Here is a 22,431-nt window from a genome sequence, read left to right on the forward strand (position 1 = left end):
CCCCCCCCCCCCATGGCAGCATAAAATCAAATATAGTATCTGCAAATACTTTCACATTAGACATTAGTCAGGTTATAAAGAAGGATTGTAACAGATGGGATGAAGAATGGGAAAGAGGAAACAAAACCAAACAAGAGAATGAAAAAGGGCAGGTAGTTTGCTTCAATCTGGGTTCAATCTCAGTTCTTTCTCTGGATATAAACATCTCTCTCCATCATGAGTCTTTTGGGGTTGACTTATGACCCTGGATTGCTGAGAAGAGTCCAGTTTATCCAAGTTGGTCGTCACACATACATTGTGTCTGTAAATGTGTACAGATTCCTCCTGGCTCTATTCTTCTCACTCAGCATCAGTTCATATAAGCCTCTCCAGGTAAATATGAAGTCTATTTGCTCCTCGTTTCTTACTGCACAATAGTATTCCATAACATGCATATACCACAACTTGTTCAGCCTTTCCCCAATTGATGGGCACCCCCTTAATTTCCAATTCTTTGCTACCACAAAAAGAGCTGCTATAAATATTTTTGTACATGTGGGTATTTTCCCCACTTCTATGATCTCTTTGGGATACAACCCTAGAAGTGGTATTGCTGGGTCAAAGGGTATGAAATTATTTAGAGCCCTTTGGATATAATTCTAGATTGCTTTCCAGAATGGTTGGATCATTTCACAACTCTACCAGCAATGCATTAGTGTTCCAATTTTTCCACATCCTCTTCAGCATTTGTCATTTTCCTGTTTTGTCATCTTAGCCAATCTGACTGGTGAGATGTGGTACCTCAGAGTTGTTTTTATTTGCATTTCTCTAATCAATAGTGATTTAGAGCATTTTTTCATATGTATATAAATATCTTTAATTTCTTCCTCTGTGAACTGCCTGTTCATATCCTTTGACCATTTATCAACTGGGGAATGACTTGTATTCTTATAGATTTGACTCAATTATCTGTATACTTTAGAAATGAATCCTTTATCAGTGACATAGGTTGTAAAAATTCTTTCCCAATTTTCCACTTTCCTCTTAATCCTGGTTATATTGGCTTTGTTTGTACAGAAGCTTTTCAATTTAATGTAATCAAAATTATCCATATTGCATTTTATAATGCCCTCTAATTCTTGCTTGGTCATAAAGTCTTCCCTCTTCCCCTCTCCACGAATCTGACAGGTAAACTATTTCTTGCTTTCCCAGATTGCTTAGAGTATCAGCCTTTATACCTAGATCATGCACCCATTTAGACTTGATTTTGGCATATGGTGTTAGATAATGGTCTACACCCAGTTTCTGCCACACTATATTCCAGTTTTCCCAGCAGTTTTTGTCAAATAGTGAGTTCTTATCCCAAAAACTGGGGTCTTTGGGTTTATCAAACAGTAGATTACTATAGTCATTGGCTGCTGAGTCTCATGTACCCAATCTATTCCATTGATACACTACTCTGTTCCTCAGCCAGTACCAAGTAGTTTTAAGGACTTTATATTACTTTATAGTACAGATTAAAATCTGGTATAGCTAGTCCACTATCCCTAGCATTTCTTTTCATTAATTCCCTTGATATTCTGGACCTTTTGATCTTCCTAATGAATTTTGTTACTATTTTTTCTAGCTCTATAAGGTAGCTTTTTGGTAAACTGATTGGTATGGCACTAAATATATAGTTTAATTTAGGTAAAATTGTCATTTTTATTATATTAGCTCGACCCAGCCATGAGCAATTGATGTCTTTCCAATTAGTTAGATCTGACTTTATTTGTGTGAAAAGTGTTTTGTAGTTGTGTTCATATAGGTCTTGGGTTTGTTTTGGCAGGTAGATGCCCAAATATCTTATAATGTCTACAGTAACTTTAAACGGGTTTTCTCTTTCTATCTCTTGCTGTTGAATCTCATTAGAAATATACAGGAATGCCAAGGATTTATGTGGGTTTATTTTATATCCTGCAACTTTGCCAAATTTATTTATTGGCTCAAGTAATTTTTTACTTGATTCTCTAGGATTCTCTAAGTATATCATCTGCAAAGAGTGATAGCTAGGTCTCTTCTTTGCCTAATTTGATTCCTTTGATTTCTTTTTCTTCTCTAATTGCTACTGCTAACATTTCTAGTACCAGATTGAATAAGAGGGGTGACAGTGGACATTCTTGTTTCACCCCTGATCTTACTGGAAATGTTTCTAGCTTCTCCCCATTACATATAATACTTGCTGATGGCTTTAAATAGATGCTACCTATTATTTTAAGGAAGGCTCCATTTATTCCTATTCTTTCTAGTGTTTTTAATAGGAATGGATGTTAAATTTTGTCAAAAGCCTTTTCTGCATCTATTGAGATAATCATGTGGTTTTTGCTAGTTTTATTGTTGATATGACCAATTATACTGATGGTTTTCCTGATATTAAACCACCCTTGCATTCCTAGAAGAAATCCTACCTGATCAAAGTGTATTATTCTTGAGATAAGTTGCTGTAGTCTTTTTGCTAGTATTTTATTTAGAATGTTTGCATCTATATTCATGAGGGAGATTGGTCTATAATTTTCTTTCTGTTTTATCTCTTCATGATTTTGGTATCAGTACCATATTTGTGTCATAAAAAGAATTTGGTAGGACTCCTTCTTCACTAATTTTCCCAAATAGTTTATAGAGTATTGGAATCAATTGTTCTTTAAATGTTTGGTAGAATTCACTAGTAAATCGTAAATCCATATGGCCCTGGAGATTTTTTCCTAGGGAGTTTACTGATGACTTGTTTGATTTCTTTTTCTGAGATGGGGTTATTTACTTCCTCTTCAGTTAATTTGGGCAACCTATATTTTTGTAAATATTCATCCATTTCACTAAGATTGTCAAATTTATGTGCATACAACTGGACAAAATAATTCCTAATTATTGTTTTAATTTCCTCTTCATTGGTGGTGGGTTCACCCTTTTCATTTTTGATATTCATAATTTGGTTTTCTTCTTTCTTTTTTTATCATATTGACTAAGGGTCTATCAATTTTATTGTTTTTTTTTTCATAAAACCAGCTCTTAGTTTTATTTATTAATTCAATAGTGTTCTTAATTTCAATTTTATTAAGCTCTCCTTTGGTTTTCAGTATTTCTAATTTAGTATTTAATTGGGGATTTTCAATTTGTTTTTTTTCTAGCTTTTTCAATTGCATGCCCAATTCATTTACCTCTCTTTTCTCTAATTTATTTATGTATGCACTCAGGGATATAAAACTTCCCCTAAGAACTGCCTTTGCTGCATCCCACAAATTTTGGCATGTTGCCCCATTATTGTCATTCTCTTGAATGAAGTTACTGATTGTTTCTATGATTTCTTGTTTGACCCACTCATTCTTTAGGATTAAATTGTTCAGTTTCCAATTAGTTTTTAGTCTGTCTTTCCATGGCCCTTTATTGCATATGATTTTTATTGCATCATGATCTGAGAATGATACATTTATTATTTCTGCCTTTCTGCACTGAATTATGAGGTTTTTATGTCCTAGTACATGGTCAATTTTTGTGTATGTGCCATGTACTGCTGAGAAGAAGGTATATTCCTTTTTATCCCCATTCAGTTTTCTCCAGAGATCTATCATACCTATCCTCTCTAAAATTCTAATCACCTCCTTAACTTCTTTCATGTTTATTTTGAGGTTGGATTTATCAAGCTCAGAGAGGGGGAAATTAAGGTCTCCCACTAGTATAGTTTTGCTATCTATTTCTTCCTCTTATTCCCTTACCTTCTCCTCTAGGAATTTGGATGCTATACCACTTGGTGCATATATGTTAAGTAATGATATTACTTCATTATCAATGGTGCCTTTTAGCAGTGTAATGGATAACTGAGAGTAAGACAGAAAAATCAATTATAATTTGGTAGGAGTGTTTATTAACCAGCCTGTGACTGCCTCTCAGAAGGAAAGACAGCCCCAAGCTTTCTGTTAGACATAATTTTATAGACAATGTGATTGCTAGCAACAGAATATGTTTCTAAGGAGTGCAGTGCCTTTAGCATTATTTCTATTGAAGCGAAGCTTTTTCAGTATTATTCTTATTGAAGCAAAACATCCTCAGTATTATTCCTATTGAAGCAAAGCCTTCTCAGTATTATTCGTATCGAAGCAAAGCCTTCTTAGTATTATTCTTATTGAAGCAAAGCTTTCTCAGTATTATTCCTATTGAAGCAAAACAGACCTGAATCCATGGGAATCTGTGGCATATTTCTAACAACACAGGTGAAACATTTCTTTACTATTGGGGCCTATTAGGTGGTTTCCAAGGAACCTAGTAGGGGTCCCCTCTAGCAGGTTTAATGGGGCTTTGGTGTATAATTTCTGGTGGGCACTTCAGGAGGATATAGCTTCCTTCCTTATCTCTTTTAATTAGATCAATTTTTGCTTTTGCTTTATCTGAGATAATGATTGCTACCCCTGCTATTTTTTACTTTAGCTGAGGCATGATATATATTTTACTCCAGCCTTTTACATTTACCCTGTGTGTATCCCTCTGTTTCAGATGTGTTTCTTGTAAACAGAATATTGTAGGATTATGATTTTTAATCCATTCTGCTATCTGCCTCCATTTTATGGGACAGTTCATTCCATTCACATTCACAGTTATGATTATTATCTGTTTCTTTCCCTCCATCCTTTTCCCTCCCCTGTTAATGCTTATATTTTTTCTCCCTTTCTCCCTTCCCCTCCTTAAGTTTTCCTTTTGACCACCACCTCCCTCAGTATTCCCTTATCAGCCCCCCTCCCTTTTCCTCCCCTTCCCCCTTACTTCTTCCCTCCCTACTAACCAACCCTCCCTTTTGTAGCCCTTTCCCCCTCCTACTGCCTGTAGGATATTCTTATACTTAATGAAGTATGTTATTTCTTCTTCATACCAAGAGTGACAGGAACAAATCTCATGCGAAGCTCTTCTCCTTCTCCTCTTTCCCTCTAATATGATATGTTTTGTGTCTCTTCTCCATAGAGTCCTATGCTTAACTGGGTGTTATTCCCTCCTTGCAACAGACCCAATGAGGGAAAAGCTCACATAATACTCATCTCTCTCCCTTCTTTTCCTCTGCTATATTGTTTTTATGCCTCTTTGTGTGGCATAATTTACCATTTTCTACTTCATTCATTCCTCTTCTTCCATTGCAGTCCCTTTGTAGCCCTTAGTAAGATTTTTTTAAATTGTTATTTTGTATAATTTATACTCATACCCTCTACTTGTCTATAAACAGTTTGCTCTTATTAAATAACACGGTGTGTGTGTGTGTGTGTGTGTGTGTGTTTTCCTTGTTTACCTTTCTATGTCACTCTTGCATCTCATAATTGGAGGTTGAATTTTCCATTGAGCTCTGGCTTTTTCATCAGGAAGGTCCAGAAATCTGTTATATTGTTGAATGACCATCTCTTTGCCTGGAAGAATATGCTCAGTCTTGCTGGGTAGGTGATCCTTGGTTGTAACCCAAGCTCTTTTGCCTTGTGGAAAATTGAATTCCACTGCCTCCGATCTTTCAGTGTAGAGGCTGCCAAATCCTGTGCGATCTTCGCTGTGGTTCCTCGATATTTGAATTGTTTCTTTCTGGCCACTTGAATTATTTTCTCTTTTACATGGTAGTTTTTGAGTTTGGCCACAACATTTCGAGGACTTTTCAATTTGGGATCTCTTTCAGAAGGTGTCTGGTGGATTCTCTCAATTTCTATTTTACCCTCAGGTTCTAGTATCTCAGGGAAGTTTTCTTTAATGAGCTCTTGGAGAATGTTGTCCAGGCTAATTTTTTCACCATGATTTTCTGGTAGGCCTATGATTCTCAGGTTATCTCTCCTGGATCTGTTTTCCAGGTCAGTTATTTTTCCATTGAGATATTTTACCTCTTTTTCTAAATTTTCATTCTTGTTGTTTTGTTTGACTAATTCTTGGTTCCTCATAGAGTTATTTGTTTCAATTTTGGTTGATTCTGGTTTTTAGCAAATCATTTTCCTTGGTTAGTTTTTGGAGCTCCTTTTCCATATCATACACTTTTCTTTTAAAGGAGCTGTTTTCTTCATTATAATGTTTTTCTAATTCTGCAATTTTGATTTTAAAAGAATTGTTCGTCTTCTATCTCTCTCATTTGGTTTTCAAAGTTCCTTTTGAGCTCATCTAGGAGAGCTTTCTGTGCTTGGGAAACGTTCCCTGTTGATGTTTCAGCTGTGGGTTTGGAGTCCACATTGTCTCCCTCTGAGTTTGGTTCCTCCCTCTGAGGATAGTAGGACTCCAGAGTCTTTGTAGTCTGCTTTCTACCCATTTTGAGGAAGGGCCCTAGCCACTCCCTTCCTCTAGTGTTCCCAAGCCTTTACTGTTGAGGGTTTTGCCCTGGGGCAATAGTTACTATGTTTTGGGGGGGGGGGGGTTGGAGCAGGCTGGGTTCACTCTGCCATCTTGGTCCTTGGAAGTCCTGATAGGGTTTTGTTTTGTTTTTTAATTTCTGGCCTATGGAGTGGTAGTCCCAGGAGTATTTGCTGTCCTGGACAGGGACCCTACATTTGGTTCTTACCTTGCTCTTTACAATCCCAGCCCTTTGGTGAAAGGCCTGGTAGTTGCCCTTGTGGTTGGTGGGACGACTTGCCCCCCTTGTTGGTCAGGCCTCCTCCTGGCCTGCCTCTGCTCGCAGAGCCATTGCTTCCCAGCCTGCCCCTGCCTCAATTTTCTTTTAAGAGTCACCCAGGGGTGTCGCCAATCTTTTGCACAGGTAATGGATAGGCTTCCCTTCTAATTTAGTCAAGGGACTTTATTGAACTCTGTAAGGCCATCACCAGGTATGGTCTCATCTTAACAGTGAGTTTAACACCTTATATTTGTCCTTTGTTACCTGTGACTAGGGCAGCTAAGTGATATTGTGGATAGAATGCCAGGTCTGGATTCAGGAAAAGCTGAGTTCAAATCTGGCCTCAGACACTTACTATCTGTGTGACCCATTTTACTTAACCCTGTTTGCCTCAGTTTCCACATCTGTAAAATGAGTTGGAGAAATGGCAAACCAGTGCAGAATCTTTGCTAAGAAAACTGCAAATGGGGTCACAAAGAGTCAGACAGGAGTGAAACAAGTGAATAACAACAACACATGACTATATTCTGGGCCTTCTGGCTTCAAGGTTTAGGCAAAGATCAACTCTTCTACAGATACAAAAGACCCAGAGCAACTCATGAACTGACTCGGAAATACACTGAATACTGAAATAGCCCACCAGCTAAACACACACACACACACACACACACACACACACACTATTGAACTTGATATTGTCATTGGATTGACACCCTTATATTCTAATGAAATACCTCTGTCACACAAGAATGTACATAATTTTCCCCCCAGACTCATAGTACTACTCAGTGATTAATACTTCTCCTGGGAGGTAAACATACTTTGGGGGCTTCTAAATAAGTAAACTTTTTTATTGGATTGGATTTATCCAAGTAACTATGTTCAGGAACAAAATTCATTCTCTTCTTTTTTCTAAGGAGCACAATATTTCAACAAATTGTCTCTCTTTAGACTATCAAAACTCAATTCAAGAATTCTCAAAATTGAGATTCTCCCCCCTGGCAGCTCCCAGACATGGGACTCTCCTCTCTCAGTTGAGTAGGCACATACATATTTGCTTTTGTCTTGTGCTTTAGTGGGAAACTTTCAGTGTCAGAGTTGTTGTCGTCTGTTAAGCTGGGACATCTCATTCTTGGGATCTCTTCTTTTAGGCTCTGTGCATTGACATCATCTGCTTCTGGGTATAAGAGGAAAGAGAAATCTCTCTCCACCATTGCTGTACTCTGGAAGAAGGCACCATGGGAAAAACAATGATGAGTGAAGACATGAGAAACTAAGCAATTGCATAGACCAAAAAGAAAAGAAATCAAATTTGAAGTCAGTCAATCATCAGGCTAAGCCCCAGTCAATAGATAGTGACTCAGTAAACATTTGTTAAGCAACTACTATTTGCTAAGCATAGAGGATACAAAAGCAAAAGACAGTCCTTGCATGCACACACACACATTATTGAACTTGATATTGCCATTGGAATGACTTACAGATTTACAGTTTAATAGTGAAGAGAAGATTGGAACAACTATGTATAAACAAGCTATATGCAGAAAAAATGGAAAATAATCAACAGAGCAAAGGCATGAGAATTAAGGGGGATTAGGAAAGGTTTCCTGTAAATCATAGGATATTAGCTGGGACTTGAAGGAAGACAAAGAATCTAGGAGGTGGAACCCACCCAGTACCACTCCAGCAGACATGTTCAGATTTCATAGAAAAGTGTACCTTAGATGCCTCTAAATAAGGTTATGTTTCTGTAATCTCAAATTGGTTGAGGGAACTAATTTAGATTTTCCTTATAGCTACTTCTATCTCTTTTCATCCTGACAACTTGATGGATATGAGGTGATACCTACAGAGTTGTTTGAATTTGTATTTCTATTAGTAGCAATTTGGAATATTTTTAATATGATTTATGATGATTTACATTTCTTCCTTTGAAAACTGTTCCAACCAATCTTTCCAGTCTCATTGTACTCCCTCTTTGGTTGATATTATTCTCATATTCAAATATATTCTGGCTTTCTCTTGGTTCTTCAGACATTATACTTCATTTCTTATCTCTCTGTCTTTGTACTGGCTATTGCCCTTGTCTAGAGTGCAATCTCTCTTCATGTATACTTCAAAGATCTTTCTTCCTTCAGGATGCAGCTTATGTATCACCTTCTACATGCAGCAATTTCTGACCCCCTCAATCGCTAATGCTCTCCTCCTCAAATTTACTTTGCATTTTATCTGTATAGACACCTATGTGTATGTATGAGTGCATATGTATACACTATTAAGATATAAGATCTTTTCTTTTTTTTTTTTATAAGCAATCGGGGTTAAGTAACTTGCTCAAGGTTACACGGCCAGTTATTATTTCTGGGTGTGGTGCTGAGTATCTGAGCCCGGATTTGATCCAGGTCATCCCGACACTGGAGCCGGTGCTCTTACTCGATGAGCCACCTGGCCACCCCTGATATAAGATCTTTTCAAGGAGAGATTGTACCATTCATTGTTATTGTACCCCCAACACACATAGGACAATGTGAAGATCATAGTAGGCACTTACTAAATACTTGTTGCTTGATTAAGTAAATGCAAAATTTATACAAAATAAATACAGATTATTTAGAAAACCTTCTGGTAACTTGGATAGAAATCTAGCCTTGGAGCCAGGAAGGTCTGGGTTCAAGTCCTTTTTACATATAGTAGGCAAGTTACTTAACCTTTTAATGCTCCAAGTAAATTCTAAGAGTATAAATTGCAGAGCAGTTCTAGATCTTCATTGACACAGAAAATTTTCTCACAGGGAATCTTTTTATAATGATAAAATTCCAGGTCCAGACAAAAAAAATTAATGTGGGGGAGGAAACACTAACAATGGAGGTCATCAGAAAAGATCTTTGGGAAGTAGCACTTGAGCAAATCTTAAATGGAACTAGGGATTCCAAGAGGCGGAGGTGATTTTTTTTCTTTTAGCCCTTACATATATATAGTATCCCCCAAAGATCTTATTTTTGCCCTTTCCTTTTAAAAAATTATTTATTTAGTATTTTATTTTTCCCAGCCCCTTTTCTTTTATCTTTCAACACTGGTATTTCAACTCTTGGTATTTCATCTAATACAGTGGTTGCAAGTAATAATTCTAGGCAGATCCCTTCTAAATCTACTACTCCAATACTGATCTCTCTCTTCTGATCTCCATTTCCATTTGCCTGATGAACAGCTCCACCTAGATATCCTGCCAGCATCTTAAATTTAATATACCTAAATCAGTCATCTTCTTCACAAAGTCTTTTCCTCCTTACAGCTCTATTTATCTTATTAAAAGTGAATTATTTTAAATAATTTTTTTCAATTAATGAGAATTTACCTTCTTTCTCTCATCTACTGCCACTGAAAAAAATAAAGGGGGAAAAAACCCAAACCTTTGTAACAACCATACTACCTAGACATGCCCCAATCTTGTGTGAACCTCAATTTTCTTACTGGCATCACTGTACTTTTTATTTTTAAATAGGTTTTTATTGGTGTTTTTTTTCACATTATCAAGATTTTCCCCTTCATCCCTTTCCCTCTCCTCTCTAAGAAAATGATTCTATATAACAAAACATATTTTAAAGGGAAAATAAAGGAAGAAAAAATAAGCAAAGCTGATCAATATATTGAAAAAGTCTGAAAATATGATGATGGGGTAGGAATGTCTTTTGACCACGTAATTCTTTGTAATTCTGCAACATTAACTTCTTTTGGTGATTGTTCTTTCTGTTTACATTTTTGTAGTCATTGTGTATAGTTTTCTTGACTCTGCTTACTTCATTCTGGATCAGTCCATGTAGATCTTTTCATTCTTCTCTGCCCTCATCATATTCATCATTTCTTACAGAAACGTTCCATTACAATAATGTACCATAATTTTCGTACTCATCCCTCAATTGATGAGCATCCACTTTGTTTCTAATTCTTTGTTATTGATGGGGTGGTTGGGATCTATATTTGTAATATCAATTTGTAACATCAGTAATGATGGGGTGCTTGGGATCTATGTTTGTAATACCAATTTGTAATATCAGTAATGGTGGGGTGCTTGGGATCTATATTTGTAAACTCAATTTGTAAAACTTTGTAACATCAGTCTGTAAAATCATACCCCCCCCTGCCCCCCAGTCTCAGAGTACTAACTCTGCCCCTTCTCCCCCACCCCTCAGAGCAATAACTCTGCCCAGCAACAATTATCTCAGCTTGGAACAATAACAAACTATTCCTATGAATCCTTCACAAAAGTAACTATAAACATTCCAGCTTAGGCAACTATTATCTCCTCCTTGTGTAGTATCCCGCTGCCCCCATGAATCCTTCCGTACCCTATCTCTAGGTTGACTTCTTGGCTACCTCAATGAATCCTTCAGGACCCTATCTCTGGGTTAACTCCTTAGCCTATTATCCTCTGAGACTCTGGTTAGCCTTGGTTTCCAAACATCAATCTTGTCATATGTGACACGGATGGGTGGCAGACTGGGCACTTCTCCATCAGCCCTTGACTGCTGGCTGACTTAGTGACATTTCAAGCCTAAAACCACACCTCTAGGTAACCCGCCTTGGGCTTTTTCCCAGTCAATCATGGGTACTATGCCTTCGAAGTTAAATAAAGCTGGCATGCCCCTTTAAACACTGGCCCCACCATAGCCCCACCTTAACCCCTCCCTAATCCTCTTCTGGCCTGGTCAACCTAACTGACACCTAATGAATAACCTTAACTCTTTAAAAGCTACGCCTGTGTCTTCTTTAAGCTTGCAGGTCCCCTAAGGATCCTTGCCCATTGTAAGGTGTACAATAAACTTTTACAACACGGACTCCAATTAGGCTTGAGTTGAATTCTTTTCAGACTGCATGGAAGGTTTTGGTCTTAAGATAAGATCAGAGTCCCCCCTACCGAATCTATTGGGAGCCATCCCTCATCATTACCACAAAAAGTACTGCTATAATTTTTGTCGTACATGGGGACTTTCTCCTTGTCAATGGCTTACTTTGGGTATAAGCCTAGCAATGGAATCTCAAAAGGTACAGACATTTTAGTCACATAATTCCAAATTACTTTCTAAAATAGTCCTCATGATTCACAACTTCATCATAATCCAATTAGTGTTAAATTGTTTCTAGATACCAAACCTTTATAATGGTAAATTTGATACAAACATTTCCCCCCCATTCAACTGCTTCCCTTCTTATCTTAGGTGCATTCATTTTGCCTGTGCAGAAGTTTTTCACTTTTACGTAAATGAACTACTATACTTTTTTTTCCCCAAACAACCCTGTAAAGCAGGGTAAGACAAATATTGCCAGTATTTTAGAGGAAGAAACTAAGAGGTCACACAGCTTTTTCTGGGTCACAAAGCAAAGAATCAAGGCCAAGTACCCAACCCCAAGGACAGTGCCGATGTACTTTTTTTTTCAAATCCAAACTGTTATTTCATTAGTATAGGGAAAGCCTGTAGAGGAAACTCCTTTTACTGATGCAGACCTACATTTACTCACCAAAATGGAGTCTAAGAGAAATGCTTGGGGCACTGAGGGGTTAAATGATTCGCCTAGGTTACCTGGCAAGTATGTGTCAGTAGTCATACTTGAAACCACATCTTGACTCTTGAGGCCAGAGCTGTCTATCCACCACTTCATGCAGCAAGAAGCTTGCACAAAAATTGTACTTAATTCAAATTAATCCAAAAAGCTTTTATTTAGCACCTATGTGCAAGTTACTGTGATGGGAATACTAAAGAAAAACAGCCCCTGCTGGAACTAACGTTGTTTATCAGCATTGAATAAAAAATATCTTCCATTTTTTCGCAGTGGGATGCCCCAAATTCCCATAGACCTGAATGATAACCAAGCCCATTGCCAACACTGAAGGTAGCAAGGCACCCAAGGAAAGACGAGGGCGGGCGGGGGGGGAGGGGGGAGAGGGGTGGTGGTGGTTTGCGGGTGTGGATCCAAGCTGGGAACTTGGAGGATGATAACTGAGGACTGATGGCGGCGAGGGCCAGGAAGAGGGGTGTGATGGAGAAGTCTGAGAAACTTTCAGCCTAGCTTCGCCGTGGGACTTAGGAGGGAGTGCTCGGGTTGGTGGGGCCTGGAGAAGGAAGACATAAAGTTGAACGAGTTAGACACAAGGCAAAGTGGGAGAACGAGGTTTACGCTTAGACTTAGACAGCCGACAGAGAAAACTGGATAGAAGACAGACGCAAGCCAACACTATGGAGTCCTCCGAGTCCCCACACTCCCCTCTTCTCGACTCCTTCCTGCCTTTCTAGCCCGAAGCACGCTAATCTCAATGGTGAATCCGAACTGGGTTGGACTCCTCCAAACCCCACCCGCCTTGCCCTAGTCACGTGACCGAACACTCACCTATCAGAAGGACGGAATTTGAGTGCGGACGTGGCCGGAGGATGCTCTCATTGGATGGTTCAGGGGGAAGGCGGGGCCAGGGCGCAGCGCGGGGGGGGGGGGGGGGTCCAAGGGGAAGTGAGTGGCGACGGCTGGGATTACGTGCAGTGGTGGCGGCTGCAGCGGCTCTGAGTCTTCTGGGCGCCGAGTGGAAACGACGGACACACGGCTTAGCCTCGGCACTTGCCCAGCATACGACCCAGACATGGATCCCGCCAGCCAAGGTACCCGGGGCGGGAGGAGAGCAGGGACGGAGCCACTCAGTGACTGACCGAACGACCGACCTAGTGACTGACAGACAGGCCGCCCGGCCCCCGCCTCTGGTCCAGCCCGCTCCTCCGGGCTCCGCCCCCAACCCTCCCATCCCCCCTCCCCCTCCGGGTCCTTGAATCCTCTGCACTCCCCGGGTACGAGCCCCTCACTTTGGTCCTTCTGCCCAGATATCCCTGTGGCTTCGTGGCACGTATGCTGTCGTCTTCCCCCCCCCCCCCTTTTGTGCGTCTCCATGGTGTCCTCAGCCCCCTCGTATGTGCCCCTCGGGGCTCCCCCCCATCTTTTCCTTGGTTGACCCTCATTTCCTTGGTAGACCCACCAGCCTTCCCTGGTCCTTCCTGTTGGGTTCCCCCCTCAGAAACCCGCCCCCCCCCAAAAGGATGGGGATCCATCTGTCAGCCCTTGGCCATCTCCTCGTGTCATGTCATCCCATCCCTTCTAGCTCTTATTTCTCTGTATCGACTACCCACCCTACCTCCCAGCCCCCTCACCCCCCAAAAAATCAGGTAGCCCAGAATAGAAGAGAACGCTGGATTTGGAATTAGAGACCTGGATTTTTTTTTCATTCTGCCTCTTAGGAGGCAAGTTTCTCTGCACTTCTTTGATTTGTAAAATAAGCAGATTGGATCGGACTGTCTGAATCTATGTTCAGTTCTTAATCTGTGATTCTTAAAACTACCGGGAACATTTTCCATCCATTTTCTGGAGCCCTCTTTGGTTGTTTCCCTTCTTTTTCTACCCCGTACGCTCCGTGATAATTCCCATTTAGTCTCTCAGCAATTTTCCTGGAGCTCCTTTCCAGTGCCCTCACTTCTTCCCATCTGGGCCTCCGGGAGTGGCCCTTGAAGTTTTAGTCCTTTCAATCATCTTCATTCAGCAAATATTTATTAACTGAGGAACTACATTCAGTGATGCCTACCCTCATTTTTATCACCCTTTTGTCTGCCCCTAACTCTCTCAAGTCTCCTATTCCACAGTGTCTTCATTTTCTTCAGTCTCCCTCTCAGAGATTTCTCCTACATCTTGTATTTTACTTAGACATCTCTCTTGCCTTTTTTTTTTTAGTATTTTTAATTTCCGGCCCTTTCTTAGTTCCCTCCAAACTTGATCCTCTTCCAGCTCTCCTTACCCTTTGTCTTCCAAACCTTAGTGTCTTTACTCTTCCAAACCTATTTCCATGTAAACTTCTCCAACTTCAATTGCTGCACTTCCAGACTCCCCTAAGTTCCCTGGACTCCTCATTGTCCTCTCCTGTTTCTTCAATTTTTCAATCCATTTTAATGTTTTTTTCCATGACATCTTCCACACAGGATTTTTCTTCCTTCCTCAACACTCCCCTTTCTTTTCTAGCTGATACTTGGGGTATCTAGCATAAATGTGTCTCTCTGAGGTACTCACCAGAGAGAATGATTGTAGGAACAACATCCAGGATGCTGTTGAATAATCATAACTCTTTTCACTTTCATTGTACTATGCCTTCCCTACTCAGGTCCTCAGTGGCCTACCTTATATTTGTTGTTAATGTGGGTGTCTGGTGTTAGTTACCTAATGGAGGGTAGGAGGAGGTGGCAGTTTGCAAAGCTGGTGGGTCAAGTTGTAATACTAACACACCTAATCAAGTCTATTTCAGAAAAAGCTCCTTCTATGGTGTTTCAGTATCCTGATAAGAGGAATGGAATAAGAAATCTGCATCATTAAGGCTTGGGTTAAAATAATTTCAGGGATTTCACAATAGAAAGAATGTTTTGCATTTTGGCAGATAAATGAAGTTTGTATTGTTTATAGTATCACTGGGTTTAGGTTGCTTGTTTTTAGTTTGGTACCTCTTATTTTTTTCAGTGAAAGTTTTTATAATATGGTGATTGTTGTCGGGAAAGTATTTCTCAGTTTCTATTTTTTAAATTAATGCACTTCTCACTGGGGTATGGTTTTCTAAAATAAAATTGATGGGTAGGAATTGCAGCAAAATTTAGGTGTTCATTTACCTTAATAGATACCACAGCAGATAAAAATGATTAAGCAAAAGAATATGAATTAAATAGAATTTAAATTCAGAATCGGTACTATTTTTAAAAAGAGGAAATTTTTCATTTAACCTACTGAGCACCAATACCCGGGCTCAAGGCCCAAAACTAAGTGCTACTAGGGAAACGTAGGTGAATAAGCTGTTCCTTGCCCTTGAGAATCTTACAGTCTTCTGTAAATTTTGCTTTTAAAAGGAATGCCTTTTTTATTTTAAATTTTTAATGATGTACATTGAGTGTGCTAGAAAAAGATTTTTTATTAATTTGTAATGTTTTAGTGTAGCAGTATTGAAGAATAATGTTCTAAGAAGTGAAATAAACTACATTTCTGTGGTATCTAGATTTCTAGAGTCTAAAGGGCAGAGGAATATATGCTACGAAGAGAGGACAGATCTCATTCAGTGCAAGAAGTTTAAACTTGATATGGAAAGTAATGAAGCTGTGGATATAGTCAGTCAACAACTAGTATTTATTTAGTCCTTACTTTGTGCCAGGCACTGTGCTAAGCAGTAGGGATGCAAAGAAAGGCAAAAACAATGTCCCTGTCCATGTAAGTAATTAACACAAGATAGATACAGAGTAGATGGAAGGTAATCTGAGAGGGGAAGGCACTAGCAGCTGGAGGAATAGGCATCCTAAAGAAAGTGAGGCTTGAGCTAAGTCTTGAAGTCAGAGAAACTGAGTCATTGCAAAGGTACAGAGTTGGGAGTATTGTATGTAAGGACATCAAATAGACCAGAAAGTACCTGGAAGGGAGAAAAGTGTAAGAGGACTTTGAATGAGAAACAGAATGCTTTACATTTGATGCTGGAGGTGATTAGGAGCCACTGGAATTTACTGAGTAAGGTGTTGGCATGCCCAGATCTTTGCTTTAGGAAAATCACTTTGACAGCTGAGTGGAGTGGGAGACACTTGAGGCAGGGAGACTAAAAGGTTAGATAAGTGAGTTGTGATCAGTACTAAAGTGGTGGCTGTGTGAGTGGAGAAAAAGGGACATGCTGTCATATATGAAAGATGTGATGAAGGGAGAACTGTTAAGATTTGACAACAATTAGATATGTGGTTTGAGTGAGAGTGAGGAATTGAAGACAACCCTGAGGTTGTGAGTCTTGGTGCTTGGAAAGATTGGTAGAGCCCTTGACAGAATAGGATAGTTTGGAAGAGGGGATGGTTTTGGGGAAAAGATAATGATTTCTGTTTTGGACATAATGAATTTGAGATGCCTGTAGGATATCTGGTTGGAGAGTTCAGAAGGCAGTTGAAGCTTTGGAACATAACAAAGGAGAGTGACTTGGGCTGGATATAAAGATCTATTTAGAGGTGGTAATTGTTCATCCATGAGCTCTTTCAGCAAGTGAAATAACATAGAACAGGGGTTCTTATTTTTTTTTTGTAAGTTTAAAAAGTATTATCTGTATTCAGCCACTATCAGTTCTTTCTCTGGAAGTAGATAATCATTTTTCAGCATAAGTCCGTCCAAATTGTCTTGGATAACTGTTTTGTTGAGAAACTAAGGCTTTCACAGTTAACCATCATACAGTACTGCTGTTACTGTATACAGTTTTCTCCTGGTTCTGCTCATTTCACTTTGTATCAGTTCATGTAAAACTTTTCAGGTTTTTCTGAGGACATCTTGCTCATCATTTCTTATAGCACAATGTAATTCCATCACAATCATATCACACCTTGTTCAGCCATTTCACAACTGATGGACATCCCCTCAAATTTCCGATTCTTTGCTACCACAAAAAGAGCTGCTATAATTTTTTGGGGGGGTACATATCAGTCCTTTTCCTTTTTGTTTTTTATTTCTTTGGGATACAGACCTAGTCGTGGTATTGCTAGTTCAAAGAGTATGCACAGTTTTGTAACCCTTTGTACATATAGAACAAGGGTTCTTAACCTTTTTTGTGTGTCATGTACTAGTTTGTCAGTTTGGTGAAGTCTAGGGACCTCTACTCAGAATAGTGGTTTTTAAATGCATAAAAGAAAATATGTAAGGTGTCAAAAGAAACCAATTATATTAAAATATATCTGTCAAAATATTTTTAAAAATCATGGATTTCAGGTTAAGAACCCTTGGTGTAAAAGGAGGAGAGAAGAGGACCCAGGACAGAGCCTTGGGGGACATCCATAGTTAATGGATGTGACATGGATGAAGAATGAGCAAAAGAGACAGAATGAGCATTCAGACAAATAGGAAGTGAAACGGGAGAGAGCAATGGCATGATAACCCAGGGAGGAGAGTAGATCCAGGAGGTGATGGACAGTATTAAATGCTGCAGAGAGATCAAGAAGGAGGATGGAGAAATGGCCATTTGATCTGGCAATTTAAAAAATCATAGGTAACTTTAGAGGCAATTTAAAAAATCATAGGTAACTTTAGAGAGAGCAGTTTCTGTCACCTTTTCTACTTTCTGCCAACATAATGCCCCATGAAGTCCCTGAATATAGGACATAACTTGATGCCTAAGCTAATAGGATTTAGTTTTGCTGACACCCTGTAATGGTGGTATCATTGGCAGGTGCTTTTTGCATGTAATTCAAGTATGTGCCTTCGTAGAGGAGTTCTATGGAACGGGAAGCTGGGAGTGCTTACTGTCACATGAAATTCCTTTATTTTAAACAAAAAAACCATACTAAAACTTACTGCCTTGTTTCTAGTGCTGATTTTACCATCTCAGAGGTTAGAATTTTCATAAGGAAGACCAAAGCTTAGCGTGTTTCTGCCTCATGCTTGCCTTTCTGAAACTCAATAACATAATTGGTGTTCCCATTTGGTCTTTTCCCTACCTTTTCCCAGCTCCATTCCTCCCATCTTTCCTTTTCCTCAGGGAGGTCTTTGTTATCTGAGATCATACTGTAGTTGTTGTTTTCTCTCATCCTATTTTTTCCAACTGACAGATATCAACCTGAATTCTCCTAACAAAGGTCTGCTATCAGATACCATGACAGATGTACCTGTGGATACAGGGACTGCCAGGACCTCCATTCCTGAGGGCCTGACAGAGGCAGAGGAAGAAGAGCTCAGATCTGAACTTACTAAGGTGACAAAATTAATCACAGCTTTCTTTCTTTAAAGTTTGTATGAGGAAAGGGTGCTGTAGTGTATTTATAAGATGTCTCATGATGAGAAATCATACTATAATTGAAATCTGCTGAAGATGCTAATTCTAAGTATGGTCGCCTGTTATTGTTGCGACCTGATAATAGCCCGTGTTTATATAATGTTTTACCATTTACAAAGTACTTTACTCACAACAACTTTTTAGGTACATAGTACAGATATTACTCTTCCTATTTTATAGATAAGGAAACTGAAGCTCAGATTGATGTGACTTGTCCACAATCACAGCTGGTAGCTGAATTGGGGACCCAGGTTTTCCTTTCAGCAGCCTCACACAGCTTCTAGAAGCCAATGATTTGGTAGACCTGATAATAATAATCCTTTTCCCTGATGACTTTTTATTATGGTTTTGATTTTGATGATGAGTTAGCATGGCAAGAGACAATTGTTTAAATCTTGAACACCATTAAGAGAAGGCAAGGCTACGATGATAGCATCTACCTTAAAGATTTTTCCTTTTTTTCCCCCTAAATTAGACCTGTGATTTCATTCTTTTGGAGAACCTCTGGTGAGGAATCTCTTCCTACCAATACAGAGTCTTAGAGAGTTACCTTTGGACACTGAGAAAGAAGTTAAGTGACTTGCCAGAATCACAGAGCTAGTATGTTTGAAAGATGGGATTTGAACCCAGGTCTTCTTGACATTGAGACTGGCTGTCTAGCTACTGTGCTAGGCTGCTCTTAAAGATTATTAAGTAACTTATTATCATTTAACTTTTTTCAACAAGATTCAGGACCTATTGGTATAACTTTTATGCATAACTACTAAAATGATATTTTGCTGTTTCCATTAAACCTCTTGTGATATAAGGTTAAAACTGGTAAACTTAGGATGGTAGGTTACAGAGAAACTCACTAAACATTTTGGCAGACTCATAATTAAAAGTGTTAGTATAAGGTTGCTTAGGTTAGGGGATGTTTTATCCCATACTAAAACAAGGGACAGAGGTGGTGGTAGTACTTTTGCTCTGTCTTAAGGGATATCTTTAACACCAAACCTATTTTGGTATTTAGAATCCAGCTTCAGTAGTTGAATAGACCGTGTCAATACACAAAAGCTTCAAACACCAGCATATCAGGTTTCATATTGCTGAGGAAAATGCAACAGTTGTTCATAAGTTGGAAAAAGCTTAAGGGAGAACAAGCTGTCCAAAAGAATTGATATTTTTCATTATGTTCAGAATACTTTAAGGAGTTTATGAACCAAACACCATGGCCCTACTTACAGTGAGATTTTTGGGTGAAGGAGTTGTTTACTGATTTGAATGGTCTAGATAATTAGAAGATATTCCATAAATCCTGTTAGCATTCTGCAAATGGACTTGTCAGTCCACATGTATTATTAGTATTTTGATTCTTAGGGTTTCATAGTCATTTCTCTAGTACGGATTTTTGAATATTCTTCAAAATTTTTGTTTCTAGGTCTTCTAATAACATGGAATAACTTCTTTGTTGCTATTATTAAAATTGCCTCTAGATTTGTAAATGAGAAATTAGTCTGTAAATAGAATTATTTCTCTTTGAACTTCTTCATGGAAGGTCATAACCTTCCTGATGCTACTTCCTATTGGCTTTGACTCATAGCCTGAAAGTTAGAAGAGTTGCAAGATTTTATTGCCAAATGTTCAAGTGACAGGTGGCAATTTGGTATTATTATACTTGGTAGCCTTGTGTGATTATGTGAATTTCAGCAAATTGTTATTTTATAATCATTTTTTAATCAATCATTTTTGTTTTAATATCATGTACATTCCCCAGTATATCCCCTGTACCTGCTCCCCAGAGACACAGTGGCATAGTGGATAAAGAACTGGCCTCGGAATCAAGAAGACTTGGGTTTGTGTCCCGCTTTGACACATACAGATTATTTGACCCTGGCAAATGACTTAACCTCTAAGTGTTCTAGGGTCTGTGAACTAGGTTTTTTTAAGAAATATTGTGATAAGGGCAGCTAGGTGGTACAGTGAATAGAGCACTGGCCCTGGAGTCAGGAGAACCTGAGTTCAAATCCGGCCTCAGACGCTTAACACAAAAATTAGCCATGTGACCTTGGGCAAGTCACTTAACCCCAATTGCCCTTCAAAAAGCAAAAAAAAAAAAAGAAATATTTGATAACTATTACAATATATAAAATTTTGTAAATTTTACATTTTATATACCTCAAAACATTATTCTGAGAAGGGGGCTACAAGTTTCACCAGACTGCTAAATGGGTCCATAAAAAAAAAATAAGAACTGCTCAAAAACTATAAATTTCAGAGAAGGAGTTAACATGCATTGGTAGAGGGAATTTCCTCATCTGGAAGTCCCTATACCAGTGAAATCACTGGTCCAGTGCCTATCCCTATCCTCTTCCTGTTGCCTCTCAGAGAATTACATTGTTAAAACAATGATGAGGAATTAAGCACAACTAGATATAGACTGGACTCATGACTCTGTTATAGGGAGGTAGAATCCAAAGGATAATTTTCAGAAAAAGGAGTTTTTAAAAACAGTAATGCACATTATACCTGAGCCGTTGTAAAACGGCTTAAATCAAGCAGGTAAGTAAGGCTTTGTAGCCAGTGAGGGTATTAAAATATATAACTATAATGCATTTTAAATGTTGAGTTCCAAGCCTAGGATGAATATTTTTGCTCTTAGGGGCCAGTTCTATAGCCTATTGAATAGGTTGAGTTAGTGTTTACTGTAGATGCAGAGACAACGTGTAGCAGAAAGAACAGTAGATTTGAGGTTAAGAGAATTGGGTTCAAATCACTGATTAGTAGTGATCTTGGGCAAGTCACTCAGTCTTTCTGAACTTTAGTTTCCTCATCTTCCTACCTAACAAAGATGTTAAGAGGAAAAATTTTGTAAAACTTGAAGTGCAATAAAAATATGAGTTGTGATTATTAATCATACAATAATAAACATTTTTGTTATTTTGAAGGTGGAAGAAGAAATTGTGACGTTACGGCAGGTCCTGGCAGCCAAAGAAAGACACTGTGGTGAGCTGAAGAGGAAACTGGGCCTGACTCCCTTGGATGGACTGAAGCAGAATCTATCAAAGAGTTGGCATGATGTTCAGGTCTCCAACGCGTAGGTTTCCCCTTTCTCTTTTCACTTGTAGGTATACTTTTCTGAAATGTGCTCAGGAACTGGCCGTTCTTTCTGTCTTTTTGTCATAGCTTGTTAAGTGTTCACTGACAAGGGATAAAATGTGTCTGTTTAGTAAAAGTATTTTAGGGATGAGTACTGGAATTTAGGAAATATTCTAATTATTGAAATATGGGGCTAATAACTTTTTTTTCATTTTTCAAATGCTTTATTAACTTCTGATTTACATCATTTGTTTCCATAACTTTTCATAATTTTGTTTTTAAAGGTAGAACTAACTGGATTTTCATGTAGAAATTGAAAAAGAATGATTTTCAGGAATTCAAAATCAAGGGTACTAATTCATTTTTCCACAGGGATTGAGTTTTTTGGTGGCACATATGGTATGGTACATATTGAAATGCATACATTTCCTTAACATAAGAATTTAGTCACATAAATCTGGAATCTCCAACCCAATAACTATTCTAGTCTTCTAAAATTCATATCTATTTTGGTCTGTCAGACTAAGGCAGTTCATTTGAAGAACCACAGATTTTCAAAGAAGATGGGGAGTAGGAAAGCAGTCCTGACTTTTCATTATAGAACTCATTGTTCTAATTTCTCAGTTCCTGTTATAACCAATGGGTGGTGGTCAGGGGTGAGGAGAGAATGTACTGTATGAACCAGGATAGAAACTATAGTTTTAAGGAAAAACTGGCATTTTACATGAACCATTCTAAAACGAAGTAGTTCTAATTCCTGAGAATTGTACTGTTTTAAGTACGTGTGTAAGTTGTCAGGTGCATGTGGTTTTAGGGCCTGCTACTAAGCATCAATTCTTCTCTTTCCTTTGTCTCCCCAAACATGTATAGGTGAGCCCCATTATTTAATGATAACAATGTATACTTAGCATGTTAGAACTGAAAAGGAATTTAT

The 22,431-nt window shown here is 38.6% G+C and overlaps 2 protein-coding genes across 15 annotated transcripts in view; both read left to right on the plus strand.

Moving 5' to 3' along the window:
• Positions 1–11,546: 11,546 nt before the first annotated feature.
• PRPF6 (pre-mRNA processing factor 6) overlaps positions 11,547–22,431 on the plus strand; it is a 324,132-nt gene continuing 313,247 nt past the window's right edge. Inside the window, exon 1 of the mRNA XM_069072658.1 lies at positions 11,547–11,556. The gene's annotated coding sequence lies outside the window, so the exon portion shown is untranslated. The remainder of the gene's footprint in view (positions 11,557–22,431) is intronic.
• The window catches only part of TPD52L2 (TPD52 like 2), a 28,778-nt gene continuing 19,386 nt past the window's right edge, over positions 13,040–22,431 (plus strand). For 13 of the 14 annotated variants that reach the window (XM_069072659.1, XM_069072660.1, XM_069072662.1 and 10 more), the window contains exons 1-3: positions 13,040–13,218; positions 18,196–18,338; positions 21,347–21,495. In XM_069072659.1, the coding sequence (XP_068928760.1) occupies positions 13,200–13,218; positions 18,196–18,338; positions 21,347–21,495 (311 nt within the window). In that variant the 5' untranslated portion in view covers positions 13,040–13,199. The remainder of the gene's footprint in view (positions 13,219–18,195; positions 18,339–21,346; positions 21,496–22,431) is intronic. The other variant, XM_069072661.1, reaches the window with a different exon arrangement.

This window comes from Petaurus breviceps, unplaced genomic scaffold (genome assembly GCF_028583685.1).
Source record: "Petaurus breviceps papuanus isolate PSGF00001 unplaced genomic scaffold, PetGlider_PUasm1.0 90847, whole genome shotgun sequence".
Taxonomy (NCBI): Eukaryota; Metazoa; Chordata; class Mammalia; order Diprotodontia; family Petauridae; genus Petaurus; species Petaurus breviceps.